The sequence below is a fragment of the Pyrgilauda ruficollis genome, unplaced genomic scaffold, assembly GCF_017590135.1.
Source record: "Pyrgilauda ruficollis isolate IOZ18807 unplaced genomic scaffold, ASM1759013v1 scaffold2, whole genome shotgun sequence".
Lineage (NCBI taxonomy): Eukaryota > Metazoa > Chordata > Aves > Passeriformes > Passeridae > Pyrgilauda > Pyrgilauda ruficollis.
Genome location: NW_024519206.1, coordinates 26,327,538 through 26,347,242, shown reverse-complemented (window position 1 = coordinate 26,347,242; position 19,705 = coordinate 26,327,538). Strand labels below are relative to the sequence as shown.

Below are 19,705 nucleotides of genomic sequence, written 5' to 3'. Positions count from 1 at the left end.
AGACAGGGATGAAGCTGATCAAGATGAGGTTCAGCAGCTGGATTGTTGCTGCTGCAGATACACAGATTCACAGGGGGATAGCCTCAAGTCTGAATAGCTCACTATTATTTATTATGCCATGCCAAGGTTAGCCACCAGTTAGTTTATAGCAAAACAGAGAGGATAGAAGGATACCTGAACCATACCTTTCCATTTTGAATCAACCAATGACTTGGCATACCAAAAAAGGCATAATAAGGTTGGTACCTTACTTACTTACTATTATTTCACTGACTTCCCTTGTCTGGGAAAATGTCATCCAGTTGAAAACCTGTCCCATGGAGCTAATAAATGGATAAGCCTGTTGATATGTAATACAAATCAGGTCTCTATCTGGAAAAGAAACCAATTTTTTTACCTCACAAAAGTCCTATGTTAAAAAATTCTTGTTTAACCTTCAGAGGAGATACTTTTTCAGATGAATGGCCTTTGGTCCTGTGAGAATAGGTGTGATGTTGCCAGTTGTGACATCTGAATTGCGTCAGGCCTCAAGCTGAATGGAGTCCAAATTAAGATCATGAATATAAAGATGTCTTTCATTGTGTTTGTTTAGCTGTGCAGTCACATCACCATCAGCTGTCTGTGACCACAGAACACTGAATGTCTTTCAATTCATGTCCACTTTAAATCTCTACCAAAAAGAAAAAAAAAACCAAAAAACAAACAAACAAAAAAATTTGTAATCCTGTGAATACAATTTACAGTGATTTATCTTTTGAAAACACTGGTCCAAGCTATAGATATATAGGCATATTGTATTTTCAGTTTCAGTGCAGCTATAGAGATATAGTCATATTGTATTTTCAGGCAAAAACTTAAGGTCTTGCCTTAAGTTTTTGCCATAATGTCCAATAGTACAAGATGAGCCATAAGTTTCAATGCAAAACCACATCATTTCAAGAAGTTCAAATAGACAAGCAAGAGATGATAAGAGGGAATAAAGAAGTAATTCCCTAAATTTAAAGGGTTCAGATAGATAAAAGGTTTAAGCCAATCCACTAGTATCAAGTACAACATGGTGTTAGTGACTACCATTTAACATCTTTAAAAAAACCAAAACTTTTTAATGAGAACCTCTGTTTTTTAACAACATCCAGAAAACAATATCTAGAACTCATGTGGTAGTAATGACCCCAGTGAGTGTCTGAGAGTGGTTTTTAAGTACACCAACCAGTGCTCTAGCAAATCATCAACTTGGGGTCACTGGACACTTTATCTACATTTTTTCTCTAGCTTTAAAATGTTTTGTGGATCCTGCTATTTTGAATTTAAAAGCCAGTTTATTCTGTTCAGTTTGGATGTGTGCTGTGTTTTGGTATTGTATGAAACGGCTCCAGAGCACTTAGCATAAACAATGGTTTCAAGAGCACTACACTAAACAGAACAGCCATCTCAAAGCAATGGATTTGCTTTATTCATACTCAGGTGTTTTTTTCTGGGTTTTTTTTCCACAACTAACAAAGATGCTGTTGTCCAAGGAAGCATAGCACACAAGACAGAAAAAGCTTTGCTAAGCTAACAGTTCCCAACTTCCTCTAACAGAGTCCATTTGTCTGTTACTGATGCAGTTCAATGGCTGAAGAATTTGAACTGCCTCCCCTGAGCAGTGTTTTCATCGCTTCCCAACCAGCCCACCTGTAACAACAACAGCAACTGACTCCAGCGCCTTCCTGAGCTGTATAGTTTGGCCGACTTCCAACAAGACCAAGAACTTGGAAAAGGGAATGGTTGCTGCTGCCTGGGGGCAGAAACAAACACAATGAACAGTTGGAGTGAGACGAGATGCTCCTCTGTGCAGCCACCACGGACCACAGCTCCCTCCTTGTACAGTGCTCTTCTCCAAGGAACCAGCTGCCTTAGCAGGGAGCATCACTGAGGGACTCAGTAAACTGACTTGGAAACGGGCTTTGATGGAAGTGCAGGAGTTGAGGCTTTTACAGCCAACCCTCCATACCCCACCACACAACTCTCACTAGAACAACTGAGGCTTGCTTCAGGGTGTTGCCTGGCATCTGACAGTCAGTGTGCATCCAGCACAGCAGCTTTCCAAAGCCACCTTTCCAAACTCATAGACATTAGCAGCAGCAGACACTTGAAAGAACTTGACACTTATAGGAAGAAAGTATATGCAGGAGGTCTAAGTACCTTCCTTCAGTTCTTGTTCTCAGAAGCGAGTTATATACACAGCAGCTTATGAAGAATTTTAGGTCCCAAGAACTCAGGTTACATTTAGAGAAACTGCTGAAAATTCATTTCTGCTTCATTGCAAATTAAGGGTCTCACAAGTCTGCACACTCTACATTATCTTTAAAAAACGGAACTTGGGTTCCTGGGCAACTTGGCCAATTCTGAAAATTTTAGCCGTGACAGTCTTTCATTCCCCAAAACATTAAACTGCAGAAACCACTCCCAAAACCAAGTCTGGGAAACAAATTTGCAGTTGCTCAGCGTAGCTCAATACTTAGCCTATTGAGTCACCACAACGACCACAGAACGGATGGATTATACGATTTTAATAGGTCAGACACCACTGTTTTTTCCTTTACAATCACACATCCTAAAACAACTAAAAAGTAGTTGAGATAAGTCAGACACGTGTGCCCACACTCTGTTTATTCTGAAAAGTCATCACCTCTTCTCCACATGAATGTTGTTATATTTGCACCTGACCTTATGCTGCCTGCCTTCAGTCAAGGACAGGGATTGACACACACAGGCAAAGAGCCTGCCAGAATAAGAGATTTATTTCTCTAAACATAGCTTTGTCACTCCTCTATCACACCAGCAGTTTGTGTGGCCAGGTGAGGAGCTTATCCTCCCCTTAACTGTCCCTATCTTTTGCAAATATGACTGAACTAAAGGAATTTAACAACATTTAGTTCTGCTTTTTAAATTAATACTGACAGAGTACCTCCTGATTGTTTTTCTGCTGTGCAGCTACAGGTTTTAAGACACTAACCCTGACAGCTGCAAATACACAGGCATCTCAATGTGCTGAGTACTGTACAATAGGCCAAGGAGGTTACTGTTAAAATACATGCACAGAAATAAAAAAAAAAAACCAAAAAACAAAACATTTTCTTCCTCCTACTCACTTTCTTGACCACATGGAAATTTTTTTTCTTCCCATTATCACATTTCTCATAAGACAATATGTTATTGGGCCTTCCCTGAAAATCATTCTGTGGAAAATAGTATGGAAGACAAGTGTGAAACTCTGTGAACACAGCATGTGGCAAGTAACACTCCAGCTCTCAAACACCATCTGTACTATTTCTGCTCCTCACTTCATGCTTTTCTTTCCTCATAACTGAACACTAACACCTGTTGAGTGGCTCCAGTAGTGCCAAAGAGCACACCCCTTGCTCTATTTCTCCAAGAAAATGAAAGGTAATGGATGACACGAAGTTCTGGCCACAGTGCAGTAAGATTTTTTGTTTGGAATTTTTTGTGCCAGGATTTCTTACCAGTTGCAGAGATGTCATACTCAAATCTACAGCATTTGAAGTTCCCTTTAAAAGAAACTCTTGCCCCAGCTGCAAACCATGCTGGTGACTACTACCTATTTTGAGAAGTGTCCTGAGATAGAAGCCAACAGAGGGTTGAACAAGAGTGAGGAAGGTTTAACATACAGAGATCACAAAAGGAAGTTAACTTCATATTGCATGCCATAAAGGATTAAAAAACATGTTCTTTGTTTAACAGCATGAACTCAGCTTTGCCTCAAGAGGTCTAGGGAGCTGTTTCAAGTGCTCCCCTTTCACATTATATCTGGAATGACCTAATCCAAATGGGAAACAGCACAATATACTCCATGTTTGTTTTCTTTTCGCTTCTTCTGCTATCAGAAAGAAAACCCAAAAATGAATCCAGCTGGAATAGGTGCTCCTCAAAAAAATCTCAGCCTAGGATCATTGCTGGTAGTTTTTTACACTCTGAGCCAGAGTGCAGGAGCCAATTGTGTGACCTAGAGAAACATCCACCCAACAAGCTGGTTTCCGGAAACCACAGCTATGACTTCTCTAATGAACTGGTGCTGTTGGTTGTCTGGCAAGCGAGGTGTGTGCCCAGGTGGCAGGTGACACGGTGCAGCTGGACAATGGGGAATGGGCAGTCTTTACCAATGCGGTCACTGCATCTCAGGTGATCCCGAAACAACTGATGGACAAAGAAGTTATGTTAATGAAGCAGCAACTGGGCATCTACCTTATGGCTACTTGCCTGGAGTTGAGGTAGGTATGTTTTACTGGGCTGATGTAGGTATGAAAATGCCACATGGCAGAACACATGAATTTGAAACATAGATCTACAATAAAACCTGAAAGTTTCATGTTTTCCTGCGGTTATAAACCTACAAGCCATTCCACACAGGCAAATCTTTGTGTCCTTGATTAACCTCAGCCAATAACTCAAACAGGGCTGTGTCTGATTAAGGTCCATATTTGCAAGATTCAGAAAATGCTTTGTAGAAAAATGTGGTTGTTGGCCAACCCTGATTGCTGCACGTAAGTTACATCTGATAGGAGCAAAATGTGAAAATGTAGACTGAAATTTCCTTACAGATCAGGGCATCACTATTTTTCTTGCTGATTTTCTTGTTGACTTTGTACTCACTGCCTCAGCATAATTACCCCTTTCTTGTCAATGTCAAAACAGGGTGGAGGAGAGGTTGTTTTTCAAAAGACAGGATAAATACCTTTGCCTCTAACTTCTGAAGGCTTCAGTTTACAAGTCACTGTGTCCACACTGAAATGAAGTTGTGATCAGGTCACAATAGACCTGATCCAACACATACTGAAACCAAAGGGAGACTTAAATGGAAGCTGGGTCATGCCCTGAGCAGACACTACTGCCCATATAACAAAACCAACCCCTCTCCACTTTTGGATGGCAGAAAACAGGGGTCTAGAAACATTAAAGACCTCTGAGGTCAGAAATTTGTCTACAACAAAAACCTAATACAGGAGAAATCAACAAGTGCACCTGTCTGCACTCTGCCTCTTTCTAGTGCTACCAAACCAGACAAAACTGCATCCACAGCAGGTATTTATCAAAAATGTAAAAAGATAAGATCTTGGAAAAAGACAAAATCTGGCCCAGAGTCTAAAATGTAGTGTAATTCTTCAATCTTAAAACAAAGTTTTCAAATAAAATAAACATAAGCTTGAAGAAATAAGTGTAGTACAAGTTAGAAGCTAGAAAAGACTTGTGTCAGGCTTTGTAGCACAGTTTTATGCTTGTCAAACATTAAAGTTAACCTAGGACTTGCAGAAGAAGGGAAGCATGAGCACCCCATGGCCAGTGTCAGACTCCATGCTTTATGTCAGCAGAGCACCAGCAAACACGTGTATGTTGCTTTTAACATTCTTCACATGGCTCCTATGCAAAAACAGTAATGAAAAAAGCTTACAATGAGGGAAAGTTAAGCCTGAAAATGAAACACACAAACCAGTTCCACAAGTGTCAGGGGATTTGGAGGGAAAGGACCACAGAAGAGCACATGCTTTGCAAAGATTAAAACAATTATTGTGTGATGCTGGTATGAAATTGATTGTCAGGAAAAAAAGACAGCAGGGAAAAGGAATATTGATCTTTTAAAAGGAGAGACCATTAGTTTGGATGATACAGCATTTGTAGGCTGGTCATTACCTTGTCTCACACATCCCCAGGATGGATGCACTATTATTTGTACAATTCGTAGGAGGGAGAGGCGGAGGTATGGGCAGACCTGCTACCCTCACACTGGCAGGTATGTTTTGACATGTTGTCTGAAAGTGACTGACACTCAGTAGCCAGAAATGTCTCACTCAGAAAGGCCTCTCTAGGCTGATCAGTTCTTCCACCCAACCTGAGCTTGGCAGGCTGAGGAAGGAAAAAGAGGCTCTTCTTTCGTCAGCTTTTTTCTACATTTGTTTTTCAGCAAATCAAGAAACAGACAATGACACAGGGATTTTTTCTGGGATTAGTTATGGGCTTAACAGATACATCCTGTATAAATGAAAAACAGGAAGGTACTGCAGGGCTCTGCAATGGGAATGAATACACTGTACCACAGGTAATGGATGCATTCTGACACCCTGGCACTGACTTAGGACCAAGCACTGACAAGGACCAAGAAGGCCCAGAGAATTTGTAATTCAAACTTATTAGCAAATTACTGAGCTAGAGCCTCCTCCCTCACCCCATACCTTTATTCACATGTTTGAGTATAAGCTCTTCATTAAACCTCATGATACCCATTATACCACACATTTTTGGACTCGTTTCAAATTCCATTTGAATAGCAAAAGCCGGGGGGGGGGGGGGGGGGAAGTATTTCTGAAAGTAAAAAGCTGACACTGTTGATCATAAATCTCTCGATATATATACACACACATATCTACACGGAGATACACGTATATACAAAGCTATCGACACGGATCCAAGCCATGCTGGTGACAGGTTTCCTAGCGCCAGCTGTTCCCAGCACGCCGCTGCCTCGCCTCCGCCAGCCCCGCGCTGCCCCGACTCAAACAGGGGAGGAGCCGCCGGCAAAGCGGGGCCAGAGGGAGACCCCCCTTCACGGCTTCGCATCACCCCACACCCCCGGGAGGCGCCTCCGGGCTCTGTGCCGACCCTCACCGCCCCGCCCGGCCCGGCCCCGCCGCAGGTCTCGCCGCCACCTACTTCTTGCAGGGGATGAGCGCCTTCCTCTCCTCCAGGATGCGGAGGCGCTGGTTGGGGCCGTCGTAGGAGACGGCGGCCCTCGTGTTGCGGCCCGAGCCGTGCTCGTAGAACACGGTGCGCCCTTCCCACTGCCGCGGCGCCTGGCACGGCTCGGCCCCCCCCGCCGCTCCACCGCGCAGCAGGAGGACGCCCAGCAGCAGGAGCAGCCGCAGCGGCGGCCCCGGCCCCGGGCGCAGCTGCTGCCCGGCCCCCGGCCGCGCCATGCTCCGCTCCGCGCTCCCTCGGCGCACGGCCGCCCCGCACGGCGCGCAGGCGGGCGGGCAGGCTGTGCCGGGGGGCGGGGGCGGCCCGCCTCCAAACCCGCATCACCTCGGCGGCGAGAGGCGGCCGCCGCTACAGCGCCCGGACGCCAGCGGGGCAGGAGGCAGCGCGGCCACAGGCAGCCGGGACCCTCGGCCTCTCACGCCTCCCTCCCCGTAGCCGGGAGGGTGTGGGCGCCCTGGCCGTGCCCACTGCTTAGCGAGGGCTGCCCAGAGGGGCAGCTGCGAGCTCCAAGCCCAGGGCACTCTGCGTGAGCTTGGGGCGGGAGGGGATACGCGAGCAGGAGTAACCTGCTGGGACAAACTGCTTTAATGTTGCCCTCGAGGGGGGAATTTCAGTGCCTCCTTACGGACAGACAGTGTCACCAAGCATTCCTTCACCACATGAATTCCTTCATCTCCCACTGCCCTCTTAGATGTATCAGCTGTTGTTTCCTGCCTGCTCTGGATGTGCTTTCCTCACCCACTAAGGGAAAGGGAGGCCCGTGCCCCACAGGTGCTCCGTCCCTGCAGCTCTGCTGCATCTGCAGGGGGCAACACCGGTGGCACCACGGTACCTGGCCGGGGCAGGTACCTCAGAGTCATGCTGTGGCTCTCTCAGGTCACTGGGATAACCTGACATTGAGTTAATCATCTTATCTCAGCGGGTCCCTCAAATACTGGGGAGCGGCATTTCCCACAGTGAAGAACGGGCCCGGAGGTCTTTCCGTGTAAGGGGGAACGGAGGTGGGCTGTGAGGGAGCCCTTTGCCGCCGCCTGGGCACGCCGTTCCTCTCCACCAGGGGCGCGTGGCCGTAGAGCACCAAGGAAAGGAAAATAAAAAACAGCTTGGCAAAAGTCTGAAGGTTCTTCCGCTCGTGTGCAGATGCGATTGGTGGGGGACAGCGGCGGGGGGAGCGGGGCGGCGGGCTGACTGCCCGCACAGCACCCCACAGCGGCCCCGCGCTGCCCCGGCCCCGCCGCCGCTCCCCCTGTCCCGAGCAAACCGGGCCACGAGCCACCACCCCTCTGTTCGCCCGTGCACTTCACGCCTTTCCCCGTCCGTGCCGAGCTCAGGGAGGGAATTCTGCAACCCCCTGGAGGCGTCGGGAACAGCCGCCGGAGCTCCCTCAAGTCCGCAAAAACTTTGTTCTCCCTTGAGAAAACGCGGCGTATGAAGTTCTTCCCACGGGAAGAAGCCGCGGTTCCTACCGTCGCCTTCCCTCTCCCCGCGCCGGAGCGCAGAGCCCCGCGGCAGAACCGTGTGGTTTGGGTTTCCTCCCCCCGCCTCGCCCCCCTTCCACCTGAAGGAATTTATGACACAGATGAAAACTGAAACGGAGCTGGAGCGGCGGCCGAGAGACGCAGTGATGTCGCCGGGGGATTAAACGGGGTGGAGGTGATGTCACCGTGCCTGCACAGCAAAACGCACACATACGCGCACACCCCCCACCCCCCGGAGGAGCGGGGCTGCCAAGGGAGCGCGATCGGCCCCACGTCACTCGTGCCACTGGTATAAATGCGGTCCCGCGATGTCCATGGCTGTCGGCGCGGCGGCTCCCGCGACTTGACTGCAGCGGGGCTCCGGGAGGCAGCGCCGCTCCGCGCCCTTCGGCCGCCGGGACCCGCGGGGCGGCGGCGGGTGGCGGCGGACAAGGAGGAGAAGGAGGAGGAAGAGGATGCTGCGCGCCTTGGTGGCGGTGTCCCTGTGGCTGCGGGTGAGCCCGCGGGCGCAGGGCGCGCCGTGCGAGGCGGTGCGCATCCCCATGTGCCGCTCCATGCCCTGGAATATCACCCGCATGCCCAACCACCTCCACCACAGCACCCAGGAAAACGCCGTCCTCGCTATCGAACAGTACGAGGAGCTAGTGGCCACCGGCTGCAGCCCGGTCTTGCCCTTCTTCCTCTGCGCTATGTACGCCCCCATCTGCACCTTGGAGTTCCTCTACGACCCCATCAAGCCGTGCCGCTCCGTCTGCCAGCGCGCCCGCGACGGCTGCGAGCCCATCATGCGCCGCTACAACCACAGCTGGCCCGAGAGCCTGGCTTGCGACGACCTCCCCGTCTACGACCGCGGCGTCTGCATCTCCCCAGAGGCCATCGTCACCGACGTGCCGGAGGGTGAGAACCCTGGGGGCAGCGAGAGGTGGGAGGGAGGACTGCCTCCAGCTCCGCGGGACGCCCCAGGGTGGGACGGGGGCGCTGCGGGACCCCCACGCTCTACAGATAGTTTTCACTCCCTGACGCACTTCTGTTTGCAGATGTGAAGTGGACGGACTTCACACAGGGTTTTATGGTGCCAGACAGACCCCTGGAGCCTGACTGCAGGAACCGTGGCCAGGGTGAGCCTAGGACGACCCCCCCGCCTCCACCCCCCTGGAGACAGGGTTCCTCTGACACCCCTCAACCTTTCTCCCTTCTCTTCCTTTGAAGAGCGGTGCAGGTGCAAAAAGACAAAACCTACGCTGTCAACCTACTTGGCCAAGAACTACAGCTACAGTAAGTGCATGGGGGAAATGCTTCACTTTGCCTGCCCCACATCCTTTTTGTGTCCCTGCAAGTTAAGCAGCCCTGTGTGGGTGCTGAACCCACACCAGGCCACGTCCAGCAAATGCGGCATGAGAAGACTGCTCCAACACAGCCTTTCCAAGTGGGTGTTTGCCGGGACCTAGCTGTCCTCTTCCAAAATCCAGCTGTAGCACACACCATGTGCAGGCAGTAGTAGTAATTGCACAGATGATGGTGTGTTTCTGAAAAAAGCAGTAAAATGTCAGTAATGTGCACCCTTCTGCTCTGCAGAAAGGGTGGTTGCTGCTGCAAAGGTCACTCTGGTAAAGGCAGTGACGCCTGATGTGAGTGTGGTGGCTTGGCCAGCTCCTGTTTTCATCCAGCAGGTAGAATAAACAGGGGTTTGCTACCCAAATAAAACTTGTAAATGTGAACCAGCTGCAGCAAAGTAAAAAGTTTTTAGAAATTTGTATATGCTTTTACTTAATAGCCAGAGTTCTGTCTGGTGCAGAATTGTCAGAGATTAACTGAATTCAGTGACAATTTACACCATCCAGTCACGGAGATAGCTGATAGTTTTATTATACGTTGGGTGACGTATATTGGCAACAAAAATAAGTATTCACCCCTCTTTCCCCTTGGCTTCCCCCTGCCTCAGTTTTCTGATGGTGTGAGTGAGGAAGAACTCTAATTAAAGTTAGATAAATGCCAGATTAAACCTAGTGTCAATACAAAGCCCCTATTAACTATGAATTTTATATGCAGTATTGCTTCATTTTGCACTTTCTGGGTATTTTCTCAATGGCAGGTTTTTTCCCAGTCATTTTTCTAGTTCTTCTGCAGTAGGGTTATAATATAGTTCAGTTCCTATTTGTTTGATATCAAATGAATGTAAGTTTGTAGCTATTTGCTTCTTTGTTAGCATGTTTGGTGGGAATAATCAAGCTGAACCTTCAGCTTAGGTAATTGTACAATTTTTTGTTCATTATAGCATTTTGGTGCATTTACACAACTTATTCTTTTTCTATAATTCTTTGAGCTGTGTCAGTACAACATAGAGATATGTTTAGGTGGAAAAATGAGCTTCCACAGTTGCCTGAAACATATGAAAAGTAGTGATATCAAATGACTGCTCCGAAATGAAAGACAGGTGTTAGCCATATAAATTCTGATTCCAGTGATTCAGTGGGAGTGTTCCTTGAGTAAAACCTGTGTGTTGGGGTCCAAAATTTAATTCCATTGAATTTGTGAAATCAAGATTTTGTTTTTGAGATGTAAATTTTTATTCAGCACCCTGTGAGATAAATAGACGTATTTATATGGAAAATGAATTGAGGGACAAGATTTAATGAGTTGAAAATTAATTTTTTTTCTGAAAACCTTTAAAATAAGACATACAGCCAAAATGTACTTTCAGTTGTACCAATCAGACTTGAAAACGGATTGTGAGTCTCCAAAACTGAAATTCCTCACATATTTTGTGTCTGGTATACATGTCCTGATAAAGGTGGAGCACATAAACCCCAGACTGCATTAACAGTGCTGGTCTCCTGCTTTCCATGTGTGAAGTTTATTCCAAATGTTATGAGGTTTACATGGAGGCTTTTGACCCTGTGTGGCTGGCAGGGGCAGACTGATCACCCTGTGGTCTATACACTTCTCATGCCTCTTCAGTGCCTTTCACTGAAGAATTTTTGGACAGTAGAACCCTTTTTATTTTGACATTTCCTAGAGACAAAATCCTTTATGTAAAAATCATACTTAATTTATTACATCTGGTATTTCTCACAAGAGAGAAGGGATGAAATGCTCGAGAAATGCCAGAGTTTGTAGGTACAAAGTTAGCCCAGGGATCATTTCAGAGTAATCTACAGCGTTTCACCTTCTTGCATCTGTGCAGACATGCAGTTTTCCTCAATGAAAGGTAAGAATACAAATGATTGTGTATTCGGAGTCAGAAGAACATTTTTCAGTGTCTCGTTTATATAAGGATCTCACTATTGGTATAGAATCCAAAGGCAAAAGATGAAAAAAAGTGTAGCTCAAGTAAATAATAGAAATCCTAAGCCTCTTAGTTTTTTGACTCGTTTCTAGCCTTCCCTTCTTTCTTATATTTAAGAAAAGACTATATTTCCTGGTTACGATCTACAGGAAGTTATTTTATTATTGAAAAGACTGAATTCACGACAACTGTCTGTGAGGTAAATTATTCATTATTTAATCAGAAATAGCCAGATGTGGCTGGAGAATGGGTTAGATTTATGCAAAGGCTTCTTCAAGTCTGAGTTAAAGGAGCTGTTTGTGTGTGTGATTCCAGGCGAGATTGGTTGGCCTGATCTGGCAAAGATTTAAGCACATGTTTAATTTTACAGTTGTCAACAGTCCTACTGAAAACCAAATTGAGATCAGGCCTCTGTTATTCTAAGCCACTGTTCATGCCCACACAGGCAGAAGTAGTTCTAGTTTCACAACCAAAACAACAGCTTCCAATTCAATATATTTTATTTAATTTTGAGATGTGTTTAAATTTCTAAGACTGTTCATTGTTCTTGCTCCTCTATTTTTCTATTTGCAGTCATTCACGCTAAAGTGAAAAGCGTCGAAAGAGGGAACTGCAATGAGATAACCACTGTGGTTGAAGTCAAAGACATACTCAAGTCTTCAATGCCAATTCCTCTGTCCCAAGTGCCTCTTCTTACAAATTCCTCCTGCCAGTGCCCGCCTCTTCAACCAAAGCAGGATGTTCTCATCATGTGCTATGAGTGGCGCTCAAGGTGAGCCATGATGTGTTGCAGAAAAGTGTTAGGGCTGGTTGTGATAGATGGGAAGGAGGACCAGTAAATCTCTCTTCCTCATCATAGGCTTGTTTTAGGATTACATACATACACATACGTGTTTCCATTACCTTCACAGCTGACTTTCTCCGCTTCATCAGCCTCAGCTCTGTGCCATGATGTGTTTACAAAATTTGACTCACGCAAAGTGCATGAAATCTGGTGGCATTAGATGCTGACAGCATATTGATAAAGCATCATGCAGCAGTTCAGTCACCTCCAGTTTGGGAGTGTTTTTCCAGGACCACTTTCCATAGGGATGAGTTGCTTTGTGTGCGACAAGCCCAATGGTGGCTGTAGTTGATGGTCTGTGTTGGCATCGTTCTGCCTCACCAGGGGAATGGGCAGGAGATGGTATACATCCTCTGTCAGCAGAGCTGCTGGAGTCAGAGCCAGGCCTTCTCCACTGGCCTGTCCATACTTTGGACCAGTGCCATCAGCAAGATGTTTCTGATCCCACAGCTGTATTGGGACCAGCCAAAGCTGCAGCCATTGGAGCTCTAGCTCCCGGATGGCAAATGAAAAGTAAATACTCTTAGAGCAGCTTGCCAGACCTGCTGTATCATTAAAATTAAAAACAAAACAAAACAAACTTTACCAGACCTTTCATCTGGCAGCCAGCCTAGCCCCAGGCATGGAAGGAAATCCAGCATGCTGGCCTGGAGGGGAAGGAGTGGTGAATCACAGCTCCCTTTTCTCCCTGGTTCCTTGAGGCAGAAGGGTACATCCCATCCACATTAGCACTCCAAGAGCACCAGTAGATGCCAGCAGAGCAGGTTGTGGTGTTTTAGGTTCTATGTAGGCCTGTGTGTTGTAGTTGGGAGGCAAGGCTGTCTGTAAAATGTGCAGGCTGGTTTTGCATACTGTGATGTTGCTGTTAATTGGCCGTGCACACTTGTAAGGACCACAGAACATCCACATGTGGGATGTGGTGGGCCATGCCCATATTTTTAATGAGCTTTATGTTGATATTTTGGGAGCATTTTATAGGTATTTCTAAAATTTGATGATTGCTTTATCTTGTTTTTTGGTGAGCTAACAGACACAGTATTATATTACTATCCAGCTCTTTGCACTCCAGGTCCGGAAGTATTTCACAAATATTAATGTAGAGCAATCTCTTTGCGTTAGTAATTTTAGGGATACAAGCTCTGAGTCATGTAGAAGGACTATGACCAGAACAGCGATGAAGGAGCTCTGGGTTGCAGAGGATCCTCTGGAGGCTGTTAGGAAAGGGAGATTTCATAAGTCAAAGATCACAATCGGCATCTCCATTATTATGGAAAAAACACGTTATTCACTAAATGTCTTGTGATGGTTTTTAAAGGTCATTGAGGTTTTTAATTTCATATAGTGTACTAAAGTGGATTTGAAAAAGAAACATAAGCTATTATATGTGCTTCCTGTTGAACTCAGTGGCAGGAAAACAGAAGGTTTTGAGTTACAGCAGTTTTTTAAAATGACAGAGGCAGAATGGGAGGAAGCTGTACCACCTCTGCAGTCAATGGCAAAATACCTATTGCCTGTTGTTAGGGTTAGAGCCTCACTGGATAATTTGACCTGAACCAAAGCTATGCCAGATGTACCCCTTGTTGTGGTTTCATCCATGGCAGTATGGCCTTGGCATCAATCCTGTATGTTAGTCGTCTAATTTCTCTTCGGAAAGAAATGTGCAATGTATTGGTCCTTATTCTCCAAGGTTTACACTCAAGTTAGGCCTTTTATGTTTGGTCAAACTGGATGCACAGTGGCTAATGACTACAAGAGGCAGCATTTTGTACTGTGTTTGAGCTGCTAAGAGCAGTGAGACTACTCATAGAAACTGGCGGTCAGGCCCTGCTACACTGTTTAACCTTCACCAGGCAGAACACTGCTGTGTGATGTTGTGTGCTTTTATAACAATGTCTTGATGTTTTCAGCCAGCACTGGTGTCTAAGTAAAACCCCCAAGAATTTTAGTGGAATTTGTATTAGGGCATGTTAAGGCCTGGTGTCTCAACCAACCAAACAAACCCCAAAAAGTTGTCTCTAGGCTGGGACGTGGAAGGTGCGACATCAGACTGCTTTAGAATAAGCTGCTTTAGGAGCTGTTTAAGGCATATATATTTAATAGTCACATATTTTTTTTGTTCATTTCATAACAACTAGACTTAATGTTTTTATGCAGGAGCTAGCCAGATTTCACTGGTAGGCAAGTATGGCAAATATCACTAACCATACATCTTCCAAATTCACCTTAAAGCACTCATTAAGGAGTTAGATGTAGAAAACACATACTGCCATCCCCATGTATTTATAGAAAGGTTATAATTGTAAGTGATCATATAATTATATTACTGTTTTTCAGGTAAACTGTATTAGCTGGTGCATGTGAAACAGCTTCTTTTTTAAAGTCAGAAGTGAAATGCTTCAGTTTAATCTACTCTTCACACAAACACACAGAGAAACATGGTATCCCATTATCCCATACATAATACTGGCCAGTACCAGTACCTGTGGGTGCATTTCAAACCCAATCTGTGTCAAATCATCTGGAATGGCATCTCAGGAATTAAAATCAGAAATATCCATAATTTGTGTGTATTTCTTAATTTTCAGGTTGATGCTTCTTGATGGATGTCTAGTTGAAAAATGGAAGGACCAACTAAACAGAAGATTTAAGGTAAATACAACCAAAGTAAAGAATGCTGAGGTTCTTGATAAAAAGTTAAACACCTTTGTTTTACTTCAGATTAACTTTGATGACTTTCAGATATCTGTAACTCCACTGGCTATCATTATTTCCACTTGAACATTTTCAGCCCTCATAGTTACCCAAGTATAAGTGAAAATTTGAATACCTTAATCTTGTGTTTCAGGGTCTCTAAAATTTTTTTTCTCTTTAATTTTATCCTGTGGGATGATCTTCGTGTGAACTCTGGTTTCTTACAGTAATGTCTCTAGGAATTTCTTTCATATCCCTGCTACCACAGGGAGCGATGATATGAAAGTGAAGGTGATATGCATATGAGTGCATAGCCCACATTAGATAAGAAAGGACATTAAAATCCTCTGCACTGGATTAATGTTTTTCTCTGCATTAAAGATTACAGGCTGGAGACACACACTTCACACCAGGTATTCCTTACGAAGACTCACCCAAAGGATTGGGCATTGTTTCTCTGGATTCAGGAAACACTGGAAGGAAAAGTCTTTAGTATAGAGACATGGGTGGCAGGCACAGCAGATGCCCCTGCTTTTTGGGGCTTCAGGATAGCACTTGATATCACTCTCTACTTGTAAATTCCTCCTTTTAATGGAAAGAAAGGATGGATTGAGAGAAGCTCTGATTCTTCCTCTCAGTTTTAGACATGGAAGAAAGTTATTTTTGGAATTCAGAAAGGTTTTCAGAGCATTATGGACATACATGTATGTTTAAGGATGTACATGTGTGTTTTAGTTGTGAGTTGATTGGCAGTTGATAGAGAGGAGGAAAAGAGATGTAGGAATCCATAAGCAGAAGCTTTTAGATTGCAGACCAGCTTCTTGCAGAAAATCCCATTCAGTGCTTCTCTCATACCCTCCTCACTTACTCATCTGAAACCTATGTGTGGAAAAGAAAACATGCTTTAAATCTATAAAAAATAAATACATGGCAATTGAAGAGGATGCCATGTGGGATTTAGAAGAATATTGACGTAGGACTTGGATTCCTGAAATCCTTTAGCTGTCAACTTAATGGCCTGTTACTGGCGTACAGTGTGTTTTAGTCACCTCCTCACACTGTTTTGTCATTTCTAATTGTGTCTTGAATCATGTTTGGGCATTAGTTTTCAGATTGTCAAAGAGATGCATGACTGCCAAAAAAATGCCCTTCAAAGCACATGTAATTTCCTCTCATATTAATAGTTTCAGAAACTAAATCCTCATTTAAACATGTTTGAGTGGGACACAACTAAATGTCTGCTGATAGTTTTGGTTTTATAAAGATGCATAAAATAACTCTGACCACACAAAGCCAGTATGGAGCTAGGTATCACAGTGGCTTCATTTTAATGCCCATCATTCATCTCTGGAGACTTGCATCCAAATTTTGTCTTGAGTTACCACTTACAATGGATGTTTGGAGCTGTCTGTCAACCACAGAAGACAGTTGTTAACATAACCACAACATTGCTGGTCTTTTCTCTAGCCAGGACAAGAGTCTGAGCTGCAACAAAGTCAGTGCAGAGATACTGAATAGGCAAACTGGAGAACATTTCTCTTTCTCTGTTCACTGCGTAAATCCACCGCCTTTAGCAATTTCAAAAGGGAAAGATAATAGAGGGGAGAGGTGAGATCCTTTCTGGGTTCTACTGCCTACCTTGTTTTCCTTAAAGTAGGTATTTCTGTTCCTAGACATGAAAGTCTGCAGTCTCTGTTGCTGTTTTATGGATCCCTCCATGTTTTGGAGAGCTGACTAGTTAAACTTACTGTAAAAACCTATTTTGTAGCTGCTGCACTATTGGATTTGAAAATCTGACAGCTGTTACCTTTGGTAGGCACATTGCTTTTCAAAATTTCTTGGGGATGCTGCTGAATAAAGCTGCAGGTGCATTATTCAAACCATGCCATTGCAACTCCCAACACAATGGTTTCGCTGTGATCATCGCTATTTTCTGTCCATAACATAAGCTTGTTCATGCCCAGTCCTTTCCACCCCAGGGAAAAGCAGAAGCAGAAAGTAAATACTAGCTCCCCTTGTGGCTGTGTGCTTAAATATGTATTGTGAAAGGATAGTTTGATTCCTGTAGACTTTGTGAGGAAAAGTCAAGTAGCACATCCAGCGAGACAGCAAGAATGGCCTTGCAAAGGAGCTCCAATATACTGGTCCTGACTTTTTGATGGCAAGATGCCAGCTTCCCTCTGTTTCTGAAAAGGCACTCACGTGCAGCATGCACATGAGATGGGCAATTGTCATTTCCATCAACTGGTGTTGTGGAAATTCCCTCTAACCTAGAACACACTCCCTGCAAATAGCCATTGCATGCTGACATCAGTGGCCTTGCAATATAGAGTATGAGACTGTTAAAGGTAGCACTAGCATCAGTGGTTCAGGATAACTTTGATTAAGATGTAATTATTTATTATTATGTCCTTCCGTAACTCATCCTGTTTGTCTTTGGCATTTCTACAGAGGTGGGAACAGAGACTGCAAGAACAAAAGCGACGAACTGCACGCAGTAAGAACCAGAATTCGGGACGCAGTGGTCAGAGTGGAGCCCTGAAACCTCAAACCAAGAACACCAACCCAGTGATCAGTGGCCCCAAAAAGGCCATTAAAATAAGAAATGGCCAGAAAGAAATCAACCCCAAAAGAGTATAAGTGTGAAATTTCCAAAAGGAAGGACTTTCCCTGCATGACAAGGGTCACAATCTGGCTTGGTCAGCATGTTTTATTAATCTGGAACTCATTGACTTAAAGAATCATGTCATTTTCTACATAGACCTCTTTGCTGCACTTTACTGTTCCAAGGTTTGCTTATCCTTTCAATTCACTGCAAGCCATAGAATATAGGTTTGCACTAATACAAGGAAGGCATATTCCAGCTGACCGAGCTTTATCTTTGGGCTCTGATTTCCCATCTAGACAGAGCTAGCCTTGGCTGCCAGACATTTTGACTCCTTGTACCAGTTGTCTGGTCTGCTTCCCTGCCAAATGTTGGAGAGCTGCATGGAGTTTCTGTCTGTCCTCAGCTGGTGTAATAGTTGGTGAGTTAGTCTGTGAATTAGCTGAGAGCTCACTAGACCTGGCAGCTGAGGAGCAGCAGAAGGATGGTAACCTCTGGCAGATATCTCAGGCAGCGGTGGCTGCAGCTGCTGGAGCTGAACCTATCTGCTATTTGGAATCACAGCCCTTCTTCAGAGTGTTCAAAAGCATAGTTTACCATTAAGCATCTGGGTATGCATTATATGATTATTTTTATGTGTGTGCTGAAAAAGTGCTTACAGTGATAGTATTTTATCTTGTGGGTTTGTGTAGTAAAAAATGCATTCAAAGCAGACAATTTTTTAATTGTACTTCAGGCTGGCTTCTGTTGTTCTAATTTCAAATATATTTAAACATCTAGTTGAAAAATTGTATTTTTTTGAAGAGACCAATTAAAGTGAACAGATCTGTAGAATTCTTAAAAGTAACACATCTGCTGTAATATAGCTTTGCTATGAAAACTGGAATAGGAGCTTTATTCTAAAGATAACTGACAGCTACTGTACAGTATTAAGGAGAAGATAGGGCTTCAAGTGGCTCAGTAATCATTTGGATAACGTTTTATCATTTGATACCATAATTCTTACCTTTCTCTGAGATTAAATAAATGAATAAATAAATCTGCCTTGTCCCTATTAATGAGCTTCTCAAAACAACTGGCTATCTGCAGTTTTTCGTATCAGAAAGTATAATTTACACTGAAAAGCAGATTCTTTTATTTATGTGGTAAGTTTACTGACGTAACATTTTCTGTGTGAGGTATTAGAACAGAAAAGTTGATACAAGACTAATCAATATAACTCCAAGGTGGCATTTATGCTATTCCTTCTGAGGTGTACTTCAGTGAGGCAGCATAGATAATACATTCTGATTTCAATTTCATGTAACACACAAGAAGATCACCAACATTAAGATCAGAAGAGATCATGATAAATACATGAAAGACCCTCCAGATTTCCTGCAGGAAGTCTAAGACTTTTCATTTCTGGTAAAATGAGGATTTTTATAATAGAGAAGTTCTATGTCAGAAAAAAAAAAAAGTTCTGTGTAGATTATCATAAGGAATAACAATTGCTCATGTCAGTATGTTGATCTCTGCCATGACAAAAATTGCAATGAAATTTGCATATGTGAAATTCACAGCAAAATGTGCTGGAGTGATTCTGCTAGCAGCAATTACATACTTACTAATTTGCTAACGTGAATTTGGGACCTAGATGCCAAGTTGCAGTGTTTAAGATCTAGAGGTGTTACAACAAAATGGGATAATAGCATATAGAATAATTCAGGGGGGAAAAACCAACGGAAATGGTCATTGTTGAGCTTCGAGCAACCGGTTAACATATACAAAGGTCAGGAGTTGAGTGTAGCACTACTGGTAATTCTGGGCAGGTGCAGGACTTTGTTGACATGGAACCACCTGCAGAATTAGATCCAAAATTCATTCCAGGTGCCAGGAATGCTGAACGTATATAGGATATATTGACTTTAGTAGGAATTATGTGTTTGACGTGTCTGAAAAAACAGACTACAAACTTAGATGCTTAAATACAGCCTATAGATGGAAACTTAATCATGTTCAGTGAAATGGAGAAACTGAAATGGAAATCAAAGGAGACAGAATTTCACTTG

General features: G+C 44.3%; 2 protein-coding genes across 2 annotated transcripts in view; one reads left to right on the top strand and one right to left on the bottom strand.

Annotated features, from left to right (window-relative positions):
* The window catches only part of EPDR1 (ependymin related 1), a 29,311-nt gene extending 22,269 nt beyond the window's left edge, over positions 1-7,042 (bottom strand). The window contains exon 1 of the mRNA XM_041466862.1: positions 6,706-7,042. Coding sequence (XP_041322796.1) covers positions 6,706-6,968 — 263 coding nt within the window. The 5' untranslated portion in view covers positions 6,969-7,042. The remainder of the gene's footprint in view (positions 1-6,705) is intronic.
* Positions 7,043-7,759: 717 nt separating this feature from the next.
* On the top strand, positions 7,760-18,714 carry SFRP4 (secreted frizzled related protein 4). The gene is made up of 6 exons (XM_041466790.1): positions 7,760-9,125; positions 9,266-9,346; positions 9,438-9,503; positions 12,088-12,286; positions 14,944-15,007; positions 17,501-18,714. The coding sequence occupies exons 1-6, from the start codon at positions 8,684-8,686 to the stop codon at positions 17,687-17,689; spliced, it is 1,041 nt and encodes a 346-aa protein (XP_041322724.1). The 5' UTR covers positions 7,760-8,683; the 3' UTR covers positions 17,690-18,714.
* The last annotated feature ends 991 nt before the right edge of the window (positions 18,715-19,705 follow it).

Excerpts from the sequence above, each read along its gene's own strand:
- SFRP4 (XM_041466790.1), top strand. The coding sequence starts at position 8,684 with ATGCTGCGCGCCTTGGTGGCGGTGTCCCTGTGGCTGCGGGTGAGCCCG. Across the intron at positions 9,504-12,087 it reads GGCCAAGAACTACAGCTACA|TCATTCACGCTAAAGTGAAA; the intron begins GTAAGTGCATGG and ends TTCTATTTGCAG. Across the intron at positions 12,287-14,943 it reads TGCTATGAGTGGCGCTCAAG|GTTGATGCTTCTTGATGGAT; the intron begins GTGAGCCATGAT and ends CTTAATTTTCAG.